Source organism: Mustela erminea, chromosome 7, assembly GCF_009829155.1.
Source record: "Mustela erminea isolate mMusErm1 chromosome 7, mMusErm1.Pri, whole genome shotgun sequence".
NCBI lineage: Eukaryota > Metazoa > Chordata > Mammalia > Carnivora > Mustelidae > Mustela > Mustela erminea.
The window spans coordinates 63448892-63465919 of NC_045620.1; the positions used below are offsets into that span (position 1 = coordinate 63448892).

At 48.1% G+C, this 17028-nt stretch overlaps 1 protein-coding gene and 1 long non-coding RNA gene across 8 annotated transcripts in view; one reads left to right on the plus strand and one right to left on the minus strand.

Moving 5' to 3' along the window:
• PRKCE (protein kinase C epsilon) overlaps positions 1–17028 on the minus strand; it is a 515280-nt gene that overhangs the window by 474140 nt on the left and 24112 nt on the right. For 2 of the 7 annotated variants that reach the window (XM_032353625.1, XM_032353627.1), the window contains one exon: positions 12611–12830. In XM_032353625.1, the coding sequence (XP_032209516.1) occupies positions 12611–12830 (220 nt within the window). Of the gene's footprint in view, positions 1–1484; positions 2766–5673; positions 5867–12610; positions 12831–15585; positions 15733–17028 lie in introns of those variants that run through there. The other 5 variants (XM_032353623.1, XM_032353626.1, XM_032353629.1 and 2 more) reach the window with 4 other exon arrangements.
• On the plus strand, positions 2888–3596 carry LOC116596312. Its single transcript, XR_004288103.1, has 2 exons — positions 2888–3150; positions 3461–3596. It is a non-coding gene; the product is annotated as an uncharacterized LOC116596312 (long non-coding RNA).

Consider the following 17028-nt stretch of genomic DNA (forward strand, 5'->3'; position numbering starts at 1 on the left):
GTTCTAGCCCTGAAATTAGTTATTCCTTTAGCTCCCCCTCAGACATACACTACTTTCCTGAGTCAAAGAGCCCATATGTGGAAAGGAAATGGGGAGTGAGTGGGAACTCTGGAGGTGGGAGGCAGGCAGAAGGAAGGGGCCTTGGTGAATGGAATGGAATAGAATGGTGCTGTGTTCTCCATAAAGATTGCCGGCTTCCCAAAGTGTAAGCCGCAAATCTTGGTATGATTTGTTGGAGCTTCCCTGTCAGTCCTGTAACCATGGTTTTGGGCAGACTATATCACAGCACAAGCACAGAGAGAAGAGGCTTTTTCCTATTTTTCTCTAAGACTCCATTTCCTATTTAAAAAATATGTAAGGTGACATGACAAGGTGGTTCATAGGCAGCCTCTGGCCCTAGGATGATCATGAGGTGGTCTGTTTTCAGCCATTAGTAGAAGATTCCTCTGTTTCCCCATGAGATACCTCTTTTTGTGTCGACCAAAGAACCCTGAAAACATATGCACCCAGAGCCACACCTGCTCTTGGTGGAAACATGTAGCAAAGCAGAAAACACCAAAATCCATTCCCTAATTTAACACCTTCCTTCCAAAAAGAGCTAAAAGAAGATTGGTTCTCCATCCTTCTTTGGGTGCCAAGGTTGAATGCATTTGGTTTATAGTACCCCGACAAGGAAGGCCTGTTTCCAAGTCCCTAATATTTTGACAGTGTTCTCAATGAACTCAATGTCGGACTTAGCAATAGTATTTCATTGAACAGTACCTTGAAAATCAACACAGGAAAATCATTGTAATTTTAAGTAGGATTCGAAGCACTGACTTCCAATTTGTAGCAACCAGAACCATTTTTTTAAGATACAACACTCCTTCCAGATGCATGGGCGATGCATGGGACAAAACAAGCTTGGCTTATGCTGCTGGGACCCTGGAGGAGACATCCTGGAGGAGAACACATTTTTCTCCCTGTGTGTCAGAAGATGAGCTAACCACCATGTAACAGAATAGAAACAAGCTAGCTTCCTCCCAGAGGGAAAAATAAAGCAGCTCCTCACTAGGTTAGGCAGGACAAAGCCAGGACGTGGAAGAAGCCTTCAGTCTAGGGCTGCACGTGCCTCTCTAAGGATGGAGGAACCCACCCCCACACAATCACACACAGCCAACCCACCACGCGCCTGCGGAAGGCGCCGGCTTCTCAGTCAACCTTCAGCACCAGTGGCTGGGGGCTCTCGCAGCTTGCCAGCTCCCTGTCACACCCCTTGTCTGGAGGGGGCAGAGGCCTTACCCTCTTTCCAAGTCCCATCTTGGTCCACTGCCTACTTCTCAACTATGAAATGGAGAATGCTTCCCCAAGGCAACTGAGACACACACACACCACACAGAGTCCCCAGATGGCAATAAGTCTCGGCGCCCCATGACTAATGCCAAGGCCGTGCTTCCCTGGGACCCCCACGGCTGGGCTGCCAGACCAGGTGTCGCCCGACTCACCCAGTCCTCGAAGTGCCGGCTCCCGTTCTGCAGCAGCTCCTCAAACTGGATAGTGCAGTTGGCCACGAAGTCGTCGTAGCCGATGGGGGCATCGTGGAAGACGGCCAGCTCGATCTTGCGCCCGTTGCACACATCAGTGACGAACTCATCGTGCCAGGCCGGGCTGTTGGTCTTCTGCTTGGTGGCTGTTTGGCCGATGCGAGAGTCGTCCACGTTGAGGGCGATGTAGGGGTCGAGAAGGAAAGTCTGCGGCCGGGGTCCCACCGCATGGCGCAACGACCAGGCTGTGGGCTTCAAGCTCACGGCCTCGCAGATTTTGATCTTAAGAAGGCCATTGAACACTACCATGGTCGGGGCGGGGAGTGGGGGCCGGGGTCACTCCGTCCGCCCCGAGGGCAGGAATGAAGAACCGACGCCCTGGCACTCTGAGCCACGGGGACTCCTGGGTCCCCTCTCACCCCACCCCACACTGTCCCTACACCTTGTAGCGTTGCGCCCTGGCGCGGGCGATTCTCAGCGAGTGCATGTATTTCCTCGTCGGGTTCCTAACGGAAAACAGGGAGGGGGGGAGAGCTGGGGGACGTCCGTGTTTGGAGCAAGTCTCTCCCCCCCTTCCACCAGCAGCACCTCCAGAAGAGGAGACGAGCTGTCGGCTTCGCTGCAAGCCGCGGGGGCTGTGTCGCCGCCTCGCTGGCTCTCCCGGTCCGGGCTTCGGGGAGGCGGGCGCCGCACCCGGCGCTTACCTACCTTTCCGAAACATAATCCCCGGGAAATTTCGACTCCGGGAGGGGGAGGGGGATGTGGGGACGGGGCGCGGACGAGAACCGGGGGCGCAGATTTCAACCCGGATCCTCTTCGCACACACAGCGCCTGCCTCCGACCGCGCGGGGCGGGGGATGGATCGAGGGATGTTCAGTCTATCCGGAGGGATGCATGTCGAGAGGAAATGGTCCTCCTCGGAGCCAAATTTTTTAAAAAATCCACAAGCCACACAGCCAGCCCAGCCGCCTCCTCTTGGGCGAAGCCGCGCGGTTGCGGCGGTCGGCGATCGGGAGGCGCCAGGAGCCCGGAATCTCACATCCGCGCGGGCTCGGGAGTCGGGGTGGCCGCCGCTCGGGCTCGGGGCGCAGGCCGGCACCGGGCGGTGCGCAGCGCGGCGGCGGCGGGGCCGGGACTGCGACTCGGCGCGGCCCCACCTCCCGGGCGCCGGCGCCCGCCCGCCGCGCTCCCCGCGTCCCCGCTCTCGGCTGCCGCTCGTTCGCCACCCGCCCGCTCGCCCGCTCTCCCCCTCGGTCTTTCGCCCTCGGTCGGTTTGCTAGCGAGTCTCCCTCCCTCTAATGCAGGAAATGCGCAAAAGACGTCAGTGTGTGTGTGTGTGTGTGTGTGTGTGTGTGTGTGTGTGTGGTGTGTGTGTGCGCGCGTGTGTATGTGTGTATGTGTGTGCACGCGCGCGCGCGCTCCTGTGTTTGGGGAAATAGAAAGTTTTGCCTGTTGGGGGAGCAATACGGGAAAAGTGAGCCGAGGAGAGGACGACGCAGAGAGGGCGAGCCTGCCGGGTCGCGGCGGCAGGCGGGGGAGCCGAGCGGGGACCTGCGCGGAACCCCCGGGAGTAGCAGCTTTGCGGGCCGTAATGCGTTTGCTGGGGGCTGCGGACACTTCGACTCCGGTCTGCACGGGGAGACCCGCGGAACGCGCAGCTCCCCGGGGCTCCGCGGCCAAAACCGTCTCGTAGAACAGGGGGGTGGGGGAGTGGCGGGGGCCGCCCTGCGGGAGGAGACTCGGGACCCTCCCCCAGCCACAACCCCACTCGGACTAAGGCCGGCGAGAGCAGCCGGGGGAGTATTGGCGCCCCGTCTGTCCGTCATTCCGTCTGGAGACGCTCTGCTCCGCCGCGGTGGGGGAGGGGAGAAAGGGAGGGGCGTGCGAGCCTCGGTGTGTGAGTTTTTAAACACTCGTTCTCTCCTCCCTTACTTTAGGGCCATTCTCCCCCTTTGGGATACGTCCTGGACTTCTCGGGCCGCGAGAACTTGTTGACAAGTGAAAGCTTAGTAGAACCTCGGCTCTATTTGTCTTTGTTTATTTTTTACAAAGTGACTTCATATTTACTCTGGACCTCGCCTGTGCCTTTTTGGGGGACATGGTTCTGATCAGCGCGCTGACAGCGGCCGTCCGAGCTGCGGAAAAACGGGGCGCGCCTTCTGGGGGGCGAGGGACTGCGTCCGCGCTAATTTCCTCCATAACCTTTAAACTCTCGCTGGAAGCCGCGGCGGCTGATCACGTGAGGCGAGCCCTGGGCTGCTGGGGAAGAATTTCCTCCGCGGGGAGCCGGGGACGGGGTAGGCTGCGCGGCGAGGGACGGCCCCGCGCCAAGGGACGCGAACCTGGGAGGGCGGGGCGGAGAGCGCAGAGGCCCTGGGCGCGGCCCTGGCTGCTGCGGCTGTAGAACTGGGCTGGGAAGAGGTCATGTCCCGCAACCTGCGAGCGAGCAGGACGCAGTATAAAAAAGCAAACGTCGGCACTCCCCCGCGTGCCGGGCCAAGTCGAGGACTTTGTAGGAATCGTGATAAACTAAGTATTTATCTGGCAAGTTTGGTTAGTGTAGACCAAAATTTAAAACCCCCCTCTTGATTACATTTTCTCAATGGAAAAGGTTATCACAGCCTGTGGCTTAAAGGCTTAAAACGGATTAAAGGCGAGGAAGGAGGCAGTCCCCTGAAACAACTGGATACCAAGCGCAGCACACAGGTCGCAAAAAGGATAAAAACATCCCGGGGTGATCCTCAAAAACATCCCGGGGTGATCCTCACCTATGGCCTGCTGGTCCTGCTCTCCCTGATCTTATCGTTTCTCCCAGCCCACCCTGTCGAATGGGACAGCTGGGTAGAGAGTGCTAAAATGCAGTCTTGGGGACAACTGAGCTCTTCCGCGTGCAGAAAGTCAGGATAAGAAAGTAATGCCCTACATGGTCACTCCCGCCAGCTGGAGGTGTGTTTTGGAATCTGTCAGTTGGACAAAGCGCTGGTGCTGGAAGGGCATCTTACTGCTGTTCAGTTTTTATGTCTTTGATCATCAGAATTTTTCCACCATTCTATTCTTATTAAACTTGCTTCCCCCTTCAGGGGACATGTGATGAAAGGCAATGGCAAATAGGGCTAGGTCTTGTGAAAATTCATTTGGGAAGTAGAGCCACTAATAGAGCTGAAATACTTGACAGAGAAGCAAAATTTAAGGGGTACCAATAAGCACAGTAATCAAAATGAGTAATACTTTAATGCAATATTTTTTAAAAATCAAAATTAATGTAAAATGAACATATTCAAAATTTAAATAATTTTAAATGTTTTATTAAAACACCACTTATGTTACCGACTTGATTGGCACCTCTGAAATTCTGCACCTGAGATGAGTGCTCCATTTGCCTCACCCTAGCTCCAGCCCTGTTGAGGAGTCTCGAAAGGCAAGGACTTCATGAATTTAGGCTGTACTCTTTCCCTGGGTAAGATGACCATGCAAACCGAGAAGTACACAAGACTGAAAAACATTGACCAAAATCCCTCCTCTTCAATGTGTTATATAGGAAATACGTTTAGAATTAAGGGCATGCTGAACTTGAACTTTTTGCATGATACCATATTCCATCTCTCCCCAGACAAGACTTCCCAGATATATATAAATAAATAGGGTCTACTGCCATCTCAGTGGTTAGGTATTCTCAAAACCAATAACCTACAAACTTCCAATACCACTTCCTTGTGACCCAGCTATGGTTACAGGAGAACAGCCTCTGCCTCTTAGCAGGCTGTCTGTTACACCATGTGAAAAATCAGGCTGCAATTCTCAGATGTGACCAACACCAGTGTAACCTCACCTTCTTTTTTTGTGGGTCTTAACAATTTTGTAAGTTTTTACTTAAATTCCAGTTAGCATACAGTGTAATCTTAGTTTCAGGTGTACAATATAGTGATTCAACACTTCCATTCAACACCCCGTGCTCATCACAACAAGTGCCTGCCTTTTAATTCCAAGTCTAAAAAGGGTTGGGGGGGGGGGTGTGAAGAGTTCTCACCAAACTGCCTGTGTTGTACTGAATGAATATCTAAATGAAAAGGGAGAATGCTGGTACTTTACATTGCAAACATTCCTAATTTCCTGCTCCTATTACATCCTTATTTCTGAATAAATCTCTCACCTTCTTACTCTCCGGCTTGGCTGAACAAAAATCTGTATTCTCCAGGATCACCATGGAGATGCCAGATGTGAGCTTGTTTCCAGATTCACATGAAAAGAAAAACAAGCCCTTACCGGTGGGAAAGTTTAAAAAGTAAAATTCCAATCAATAATCTTTGCCTACTAGATCCTCCTCTTGGCCTCTGTATGCAGTTCTGAAAGACAGCAGAGAGACTGGCATTGACATTGAGTAAGATGTCCCTTGGATTCCAACTACTGCCTAGTTATTTTGTGAGCTTTGAGTGAGGGAAAGGAAGAATGAATTGTTCAAAACTGAACAAAGATGACCAAGAGGGTGCTTTAAAAATTAAGCTCTTGGGGAAAAGGACTGATTGAGCAAGAGCTCCCAAGGCCACATGATCAAGTACTACAACAGATGTAGGGGTGCTCCAGCCTCTCTGAGCACAAAGGCAGCCTCACCCCCTGCCTGGGTTTGCCTGGGAAGGCATCACCCATCAGTTTAGACCTTCCAGTAGGCAAAGAGCAGAGGGAAGGACACTGGAGGCAATGGGAACAGGGTATGCAGAGTACAAGTAGGTAAGAGCACAGCTGTGTGGGATGAGTCAGCCATCAGATGGACCTGGCATGTTGGCAGGCAGGAAGAGGAGGTGAGGTGAGGTTAGGTAGGTTGAGTGGGATCATTAAGACTCTGGGGAGCCTGTAAATGAGTTTGAATTTTTTCCTCATGAGACACTGATCATTCTAAGGTCGGGAACAGCATACCTAGAGTTAATACCTTAAGAAGGCAATTTTGCAGGGATGGATAGGTTAATCTTCTGCAGTTTCCCCCTCAGAAAATTCACCCCCAAAACAGGATGTTGGAGCAATAGAAGATCCATGCCTAAAGATGATTTCCTCTAATCAAAAAGAAACAGCCTGTGGATATTGTTGTGATGGATTAAAGGAAGCAGAGATGGGGTGCCAGAACCTTAGACTAGCATATCAATATTCATGTCCTTGTTGCTGTGCTAGTGGATGCCATTTATAGAATGTTAATGGCTTCTGCAAAGGTCGGCCTGGTCAGGGACTGTCATCCATTCCACACATGCCCTGTGGAACAAAATTCAACCACCTGGGCTATGTGATGGAATATGCAGCAACAGAATGACACTGAAAACCTTCCAGAGTTCTGTTGGCCCCTGCCTGGCCTACCCCCGACCTGTGTCCCAGCCCCGCTTCTAACCCCACCCTAGTTCCTCCCTCTGGTTCCTGGCCTATGTCTGGCCTGCCCTGTCTTATGTTGGCCTTGACTCTGCTCTGAACTCTGTGAGACCCAGAGACCAAGCTTCACTCACACCCTACAAAGAGGTATAAGAATCAGAGGTAACCCCACAGAGCTTAAAGGCAGATGCAGGCAGATGGCCTACTGCCCATCTTTTCTCAGTTCCTTTGACCCTGCATCCCACTCACTCAAGCACTGTATGGTAAGGAACATCACATACCACGTCTTTGGCTGTTATGTTGAGCTGCATCTTGGGACTTCTTTTTTTTTCCTTAAATTTATTTATTTATTTATTTGAGAGAGAGAGAGAGAGAGAGCACGCGTGCACGCAAGCATGAGCACCAGGGAGAAGGGCAGAGGGGGGGGGCAAGCAGACTCCCTGCTAAGCGGGGAGCCTAGTGCAGGGCTCAGTCCAAGGACCCTAGATCATGACCTGAACAAAAGTCAGACACTTAACTGATTGAACCACCCAGGTGCCCTGCATCTTGGGACTTTTAAATATACAAATTAATCCATGGGTCTTGCTAAGCACCTGCTATGTTCACAATCCTGGGGCAGGTGCTCTAGGGAGGACAAATAGATATATGGATGTTTCCTACTCCAGTGGGGGAGATAGGAAGTCATTTATTTAGCAGTTGGTATTAAGTGCCACGTCATTGGGAGCACTGGGGAAGCAAAGATGACACACATTGACCCCTTATTAGTCGGACTGGGCCAGGTCATGCTGCTGCAATAAACAGTCTCCAAATCCCACGGTCTTAAAATAACAGGTTTCTCCTCACGCTGCTCTAAATCTGTGGCAGGTTGGCTGGGAGCTCTGCCCCAGCTCAGTATCATTCTTGTTCCTGCATCCAGGCCAACAGAAAAGTCACTATCTGGAACTTAGTTGGTCATGGGCAACAAGCAAAAGAACCTCTAGAGGGCCAGGCAACCAATAGTCCACTGGATGTACTAAATGACATTCACTTCTGCTCACTACCTGTTAGCTAGAACCAGTCATATGGCTGCTCTCCCCCCACCACCAGGGGCTGGGAAGTTCCCCCATGTGCAGAGGTGAGGAGTATGGACTGTTTGGTGAAGAGCAATGAAGAATGCCATAGACCCTGTCCTCAGGTATCAGGTGCAGAAGGATGACTCAAGGCAGCACACAGTAAATGAAAGATAAATGGCACAGTTGGAAAGGGTAATAGAAATGTAGAGGTAAGGACAGTCACAGTCAGAGGGAAACTGTCCGATCCCCCACGGCCCTGGGCCACTGCGTGGAGAAGACTTCAGATGACACTGAGAATCCAGCCGTTTCAGAACTAGCAGCCACCTAAGCCCCTCTTCCCTTCCCTCAGTTATGTTTAATGTCACAGAACCTGCAGATCCTTCAAGAGCCTTCAGAACCAAGTCAGCACTAAGGAGGCATTTGGACACAGCAGAACTAAGACTTGTTTGTTACATGCTGCAAGATTTGGGAGATGAACTGGCCTATATTCTTTCTTATTATTAAATTCCTCTATTAAATGAGGAAGCTGAGAGCTAGAGAAGTTCACTGACTTGCTACACAAGAGAATTTTTAACAATAACCAAAGAAAGCACTAGCTAGAGGTCTACAATCAACTCTTAATGCTTCCTAGTTGCAGTTTACTGATTTTCCTGCATTATTACACTAGAACCATTGCAACGCCATTTAATGATAAGAACTCCAATTACCCTTTATATGTTGGAAACAAAATTTCTGTAAATCAAGTCAGGTTTGTTTTAATGTACTGGTTCCAAAGTTAACTGGCCTCAGTGCAATTGGATATTACAGACTTGTAATAATTCTTGGGGGACGATGATATTCACAGAGTTCTTCCTTAGGTTTTGGGGATATGTGTAAACAAGGTCCTTAAAACAAAAAAAAACTTTATTGTTCCTTAACTTCTCTATTTCTGCGTCTTGTCTGGTAACACCAATTAGATGTATCTTTGGCGAATGGTTTTATAACTGTACCAAATGTAACAGCTGTTTCTGTGGGCTCCTGTGGTTAATTGATGAATTAGCAGGACTGATCTTACTGTTCAGTGAAACCATTTTTAAAAAATTTTTAATTTTAAATAGCCTCCCTGTCAAACGTGGGGCTTAAACTCATGACTCTGAGATCAAGAGTCACATGCTCGACCAACTGAACCAGCCAGACGTGGCCCCCCTCAAAACATACACATGGTTTTTTGGTTTTGTTTGGTTTTGGGTTTTGTTTTTTTTTTAATCTGAGTGTTCAGATTACGTTATATATTTCTAACCCATTCTGGATATTTGGCCAATCCATTTCTATTTCTAATTTCCTTTCAAGATTAAGGAGCTAGATCTCCAGGGCAGGGAATATTGCCTTTTCATCACCGATAACAATCATTTAGGCATAACAGATGTCCAACCAGAACTAGTTTAATTCACAGGTTCTCTTGCAACCAAGATGTAATTCAGGGTAGCAAATCCTTCTCTCTTTTAAGGCCCAACCCCTCCCTGTCCCAGTCCTTATGTCCCTGGCTGAACCTCTGGATCCCCCTCCCTGAACTCTCCCACCACTTCCCCTCACTTCTCATAGCCCTGACCTCTGCCCAACTACAGTTTTTTTAAATTTGGGACTTCTCTTAATTCTGCCACTTCCCTGAAAGGTCTTTAAGTTTGGAGAGACAGTATGACTCATCTCCATACTTACTCTCCAGGATCCTGGACACAGTAGGTACAACCCTGTGCTCTATAAATACTTGTCACAAGAATGACACTTCGAAATAAGAAGAGTGTCACAAATCTTGTTAGCTCCTCTCTTGCTTGCACAGTTGAGCGCCCTGGCGATGGCTGGCTCGCTTAACGGGATGAAGTAATAAAGTGATTTAGTCACTGGGCTAATGGACAGCGCTGTGGTCAGCGCTGCACCCCCAGGCCTAGGGCCACCGCGGCCGGCTCTGTGAGCCAACGGCGCCCTCTGGCGGACACTAAGGCGCCCAGCCGGCCTCCAAAAACTGGGAGTACTGGGATTACTTGGAGAGCTATGGAGATAGGTCCAGGCGCAGACCACGTGGCATGGGACCACTGGCTTTATCCACATGCCCATCATGAACAGGGGACAAACGCAGTCACCGAGCATCTGCCTTATGAGAAAACGATGCTGAATCTCTTAAAAAAAAAAAAAATTCTAACAACTAAGTTTCTCAAAATGAATTCTATTCCTATCACTGCATCAGAACAATAGGCCCTCTATTTTCCAGTAAATCCATGCTGGGTCCAGGAAGAACAATGAAAGAGAAGCCGTCCAGGATTTAGAGAAACTAGAACTTGAAGGAATGTTATTTCCAGAAAGGCCCCAGGGACCCACTCCTGTTTTTTCGAGGTGTTAGACTGCAGGTCTGCCCCTGAAGCTGAGGTGAGAGCTGTGAGAGATAGCTGAGGAACCCTGCTGTCACCCCTAGAATGGATAGTATTGGGAGTGGAAGGGAACTGGGGCCATCCAGAGGCTGCTCCTCTTTCCAGCAGATCACTCGGTTTCCTTTTCTGACAAAACACCAAAGCCATCAGCCCAGGGCTCACTTGACTTTCTACCACCTAACCCCACAACCACGTAGGAAAGAAGAAAGGATGAGTGCCCTTCCTCCATCCCACTAGTTATCATGGAAGTGGGTCCCCTCAGCCCAGGCCCCCACCTGTGTCCTGGACCCATTACCCAGCCCTGCTTCTCAGGAACTCTGGTGCTGGCCACCTCTCATCCTCTTCCTCAACCTCCCCCTGTCTGCCATTCTTTCCCATCAGTCAGACTCACCCATCCTAAAAAACATCTCACACCCTGCCTCACCTCTCTCTGGCCACCTCTCAAACCTCTTCTCCTCCCTAAACTCCTTAAGAGTTAGGTATGCTCCCTATCTCCTTTTCTTACACTCTATCCCATCTAAGCCCAGGTGCTGGAGCTCACTGCTCATTGAGGGGACCCATCATTTCTACCTTGCTAAGCCCGTGAGTGGAGTCCCCAGTGTACTTAACCACACCAGCTGATGCTGTTTCCTCTCCCTTCTTGAAATGCTCTCTCCCCTTGGTTTCCATGACATCCAAGCTCTCCAAAATTTTCTTCCTGTTCCTTAACTTCTCCTTTCCAGTTTCTCTCCTTTCCTTGGTCCTTGCCCATCTCTTAAATGCACCATTATTTTATGGTTTACACTGCAGAATGCTAAGACATTTAATGCAAAAGTTGTCTCAATGAAACTGTGACCAGAGGTGCAGTCAATATATTGAAGGGGGGAAAGATCACGGTGGCGTGGAGTGGAAAGAGAAGACCCCAAGAAGGGAGAGAGATGGAAATTGCAAATAATTGCAAATGGGATGGCGGAAGATTATCAGAGGCAGAGAAAAAGACTTTGAAGGGGCATTCTTGGGAGAAGGACTGCCCACTAAATGCACAAAGGGAAGATTTATCTAATGACTATAAGCATCTCTTTGCTAGACATGACACAAAATAGAGAAGACATGAGTCCCTAGTCTGAATTGTAGTTAACATTCCATTAATTAGCAATATAAGGTAGCAGCTGATAAAGGAATGGGGGAGAAAGAAGGAAGACATTGGCATGGGCTTCCTGGAGGTGGCAAGATCTGTGAGCTATTCTGTTCTGTATGAATTAGGGTAGGCTAAAAGTTCCAACAGGTATAACCCAATGTATAAAAGCTCAAACACAATGGATCGTTATTTCTTATTCACCTAAGAGTACTGAGTGAGTTAACAGGTCAAAAAGGTGGCCCTGTCTCTTCAGGCTTCCACAGTCACTTTGGAGGTTGGAGCCAGTGGAACCATCCAGAAAGAGAAAAAATCATGGAGGAGCATGGAGCCTGGAAGGTTTTATGGGTGAGGTCACCTACATCCTGTTGGCTATGACTTTGTCACGTGGCCACATGTAACCACAAGAGAGGCAAGGAAACAGTTTGCACCAGAGCCAGGAAGAAGAGGAGAGCGTGGCTTTTTGGTGAGCAGAGAACAGCAGCCCCCACTTTGTCCCTTCTCCCTTTGCCGGAGAATAGGATGCCCCATTTGGGTTAAGTAGCAGTGCAAATTAGATTCCCTCTCCATTTTCCTCATTCTTTTCCCATTTGATATGTGAAAAATAACTACAAGGACCCTGTAGCTGTGAAAAAAGACGCACGTGCAGGTGTGGGCCAAGAGAAGGGTGATGAAGCAAGAGAAAGACAGCAGTGTGCTGAGCTACAGGTGTCTGGAGAGGACTTGCTCTTCCAGCCACACACCACCCATTACAATGCCAGGTTGCTCGCATCTTTGGTGCAGGTGTGACATGGCAGGAGACATCCCCTATCATTTCCTGGAAGAAAGGTCCATTCTCAACCCACAGCTGAACTTGGTCAGGGTCCTCCCTTCAGGTGATCTTGGAGAGGCTGCAGCACAGTGTGTGGTGAAAGTATGGGGGTGGCGAGGGAGCCACCAGGCAGAGGCCTCAAATGTAGTAACATTCTGTACCCCGAACCTAGGGAACTTTTAGATCTAACTGTCCCCCGCTTATTGCTCCCTTCTCAACCACAAGTATCATTATTCCCATTTTACAAATGGGGTAACTGAGAAGAAAAAGTAAATCAAAGAAGGTGAGGTGCACACAGGAGCAGAGCCCAGACTTGGTTGCCTAGAAGGGGCTTCCCTAGGATGACCAACATTACCAACCTTTTCTGTGTGGTGACTGTTCTGGAACTTCCCAGGGAAAGTGAACCTCCAAGTCCTCATTGCGCTGCAGGACATAGGCTGCTGCTCCAGCTGTGCACAGCTTGGAGACATGGGCTCCAACGTGCAAGTCATTCCATCCACTCTCCGCCCGGGCTTGTGAGGGTTGAAGGAGTCCCCGTGGGGGTACATTGGCATGGCGGTGGAGCAGGCAGGGTACTGGCTGCACGGAGACGAAATAAGGGTATTAGAACATCACCTTTGAAACTTAGAGTTACTAGCACACCCTGCTGATTGCTTTTGGAGGGGATACTAACTTCACCCCCTCTGGGTTAGGACAGATGTCTCTCGAGTTCTTAATCTCAAGGAAGGATTTTATTTTAGAAGTCAGTCTCTCTCCACTTCTCCTTCCCCCCTTCCCCTATCTTTTCTTGCTTGGAGCCTGTTGCACCTCAAGTTAACTTCTGACAAAGGAAGCTTTTCTGGATTGTTTGATTTCAACAAATGCCCAATGCAAGCTTGTGTTCTTGGAGTGCAGACAACAAGCCTGGACGCCTTCTCCTGGGACCTGAGGTGGGAGGAAAGGCAGAAACCCTGCCTGCAACAAGTCCAGTTAACCTCTAGAATGTGGCCCTGTGGGAGAGACCTCAATGCCTTGGGGTGCAGTGAAGGAAGGAGGAAAGATGCTTTTTCTCCTCACTCCCTGAAAACGATGGCAGCTTCTTTCCCTTACCTGGATCCTATACCCCATTATTCCCTCTGCCAGGTCTCCCTGCCACATCCGGGGAAGGGGGTCATAGCTTAGACAGCATTTCTTCTAAGAGACTCTTCTGCTTCCCCATCAGCCCTGAATACATATAATTGTCAGAGCAGGTCTGCTTATGGGTTTCCCCCAAAGGCAGAATTGCAAGGAAGCTAATACAGGTTAAACTTTAGGACCCTCCCTTGCTCCTTCCAAGACTCTTTTGCTAATTTTATTTCCCTTTTCCTAAAGAGGAAATTGTTTTCAAATTGTTTAAGTTTGGGGCCACATGAAACCTGGGTCTACTTGTGGTCTTTCCTATTATTCTGTGAACTTCCGGATTCAGGGTTGTGTGTCAGATTCCCTGGGGGTATTTCTAGATCTAGAGCACAGGCAACACTCTCAATAGACAGGTGTGAAATGAAAGAATGAAAGGAAGAAAGGATCTTTAGCTAGCACTCAGCAGACCAGAGGTTCTCATTAGGAACCTTCAGCACTGTCACCGGGGCAATATGAGTGTGGTATTAAATGCCTGTCACTTCAGCACAGCACCACGTGAGGCGGAATCTAGCCTGGAAGCTCAGGGGCTTCATTTATAAGATCCTGGGCATATCGCCTGCCTCAATGGAACCTGGTTCCATTGAACCTGGAGTTTGTAACAACTAATTTCTAGAATAACAATGGGTATCGTATCAGTACCTGGCACTGAGCACTTCTCAGGAAGTTTCTTTACATGCTCAGTCCTTAAGGAATGTTTCATTTTTAATCCTTTTTATCTCTAGCACTGACAGTTCCCCCAAGGCTACTTAAAACCTCTGAACCAGGTAGCTCCTGAACAACAAGGTTTGGGTGAAGGGTCCAAGCACACAAAGGAATTTGCACGGGGTCCAGCACCCCAGTAAGAATGACTCTGAGGGGTACCTGGGTGGTTCAGTCAGTTAAGAACCCGATTTTGGTTCAAGTCATGATCTTAGGGTTGTGAAATCGAGCCCCACATTGGGCTCCTCGCTGGGCGTGGAGCCTGCTGAAGAGCCTCTCTCTTCCTCTGTTCCCCATCCCCCTTTCTCTCCCTCTCTGGAAAAGAAAGAATAAGAATAAGAAAGGAGAAGGAAGGAAGAAAAAGGAAGAAAGAAAGGAAGAAAGGAAGAAAGAAGGACATATGGGATGAAAGAAAAAAAGAAAGGAAGAAAGAAGGAAAGAAAGAGAAAAGAAAAAAAGAAAAACAGAATGGCCTGGGATCAGGTCTGAGGTATCCCCCTATACACTGCTCATTCCTACAGTAAGACAGAGGACGGCAGGACAAATTCAAAGAACTTGCATTAAAATAGAAATAATAAGAAATCATGTGGCTAACCAGCTTCCTTTTGTAGCCATGGCTGAGTTTTCCAGCCCATTAACCCAACTGGAACTCTAATTTATGTACACCCCTCAGTGGCTGTAAAGTGGTCATTATTTCTCTCTGTCTCACAGAGAAGAAAGTGAAACTGAGATGGCACTAAGCCCCATGCCACAGCTGGCAAACGGTAAACCTAGAAACACAGGCTCCACCACCTTACACACAGCTTCCTGTCCCCTGTCCTTCAGTGCCAGGTTGACACTCACACTGCTCTGTTAGTTCAAGTTCCTTCTCTGATTCCCTCAACTCGTGGGAACCGGTGTATGTGCCAATGCAAGAAATGACCTTGCCAACACAACACGTAGAGTGTCATTGTGGTTTTTTTCTCACAAGAATTGAGAAGTGGTAAAAGTTTCTCACATTTTTTCCTCTGGTAACGTCCACACATTCTGTGTTTGCATGTGCCAAAGCTTGAAAATTCAACAGCAAAGTGGTAGGGGAGGCAGAAGGCAGAATGGAGTGGGAGGGGCGTTTTACAATTTATTACAATGCAAGTTCCACTATTTGTTTCTTACAATAATAACAGTAGTAGTGGTAATAATAACAACAATATAATCATAATGATAGTTAACAACTATTCATTGAGAACTATGTGTCAGGCATTAATTTTAACACCTTTTTTTTTTAAATCACCAAAACAATCCAGTGGGATAAGCATTACTATCTCTAATTCTAAGACATGCTTTTTTTTTTTTTAATCACATTTTAACATCTTAAAATGTTAAGTATAAGTACTGTGTCATACTATAATTGCTGGTGAGATGTTTTAAATCTCTTACCAGTACATAAAATTGGGGTGCAATTTACAGATATGGCAATGGAGATAGAGAAAAACCAAACCTGGGGTCCCACTGCTAGTAGGTAGCATGCTGGCTTCAGACTCAAGTGGTCTAGATAGAGCGCCCACCAATTTATCTGTTTGTTTATTTGTTTTGCAGTCTCTGGCATCCTATAGACATCTTCCCTAACAGCCATAGGATTGTCCATCAGGAGCTGGGATCATGCTGATGGCACACTCTGCAAAATAGGATATATATGTTTTTCATTCATACCAATTTTAACTTGCACATATATAACCATGATTCCATTCTGTTACAGAAAACTCTGAATTTAGAAACTGCTTTAATTAAAGAAGCCAAATTAAACTGCCTGGATATGCTTGAGATGAAAGTCAGGCAGTAGGGAGAGTTCCCAAGAGAAGATATACTCTTATGGTTGCTTCATGCATTTTTGAAAGGAACTTACTTTCACTTTCTGGCCTCAGTTTCTCCAACTTAAAATGAGGGGCATACTTCTACTCCAAACTACTTTCAAACTTTTTGATGGTGCATCTTCAACATTTTAAACATTTGAGCACACATCTGCAATATATGTATCCTTTTTGTTTACAATGAATGAAATACATGTGTGTGCATGTACAATTCTATGAGTTTTAACACACATATAGATTTGTATAACTATCACCCCAGTAAGAACACAGAACAGTTCCATTAGCTGCTCTGAACTCCCTTGCTTTACCTCTGGTGGTGAAATTGCCTCCGGTGCCTAAGCTCTGCCAACTACTGATCAGGTCTTCATCTCTATAGTGTTGCCCTTTCCAGAATATCATGTGAATGGTCTACGGCCATACCACCCTGAACGCGCCCGATCTCATCTGATCTTGGAAGCTAAGCAGGGTCGGGCCTGGTTAGTACTTGGATGGCAGAATATCATGTGAATGGAACCATACAATATGTAACCTTCTGATACTGGTTGTTTTCACTTAGCAGAATGTCTTTAAGCTTCACTCATTTGTTGAGTGTATCAGTGATTTGCTCCTTCTTATATATTCACAGATTTTTTTTGAAAGATTTTATTTATTTATTTGACAGACAGCGAGAGAGGAAACACAAGCAGGGGGAGGGCAGAGGGCAAGGGAGAAGCAGGCTCCCCGCTGAGCAAGGAGCCTGACTGGGGCCTCCCTCCGAGGACCCTGGGATCATGACCTGAGCCAAAGCAAAGGCTTAAGGACTGAGCCACCCAGGTGCTGCAATTTGCTCCTTTTTATCACTTAGTGACCCACTGAAAAGGTATACTATGTTTTGCTTAGACATTCACTCACTAAAGGGCATTTAGGGTGTTCCCAGTTTTTTGGTGAATCCAAATAAAGCTGCTATAAACATTTCTGTATAGTTTTCAGTTCTTAAGAATAATTATCTAGGAGTGGGATTGATGGATTATATTATAAATATATACTTAACTTTATAAGAACTGCTATAGCTGGGGCGCCTGCGTGGCTCAGTG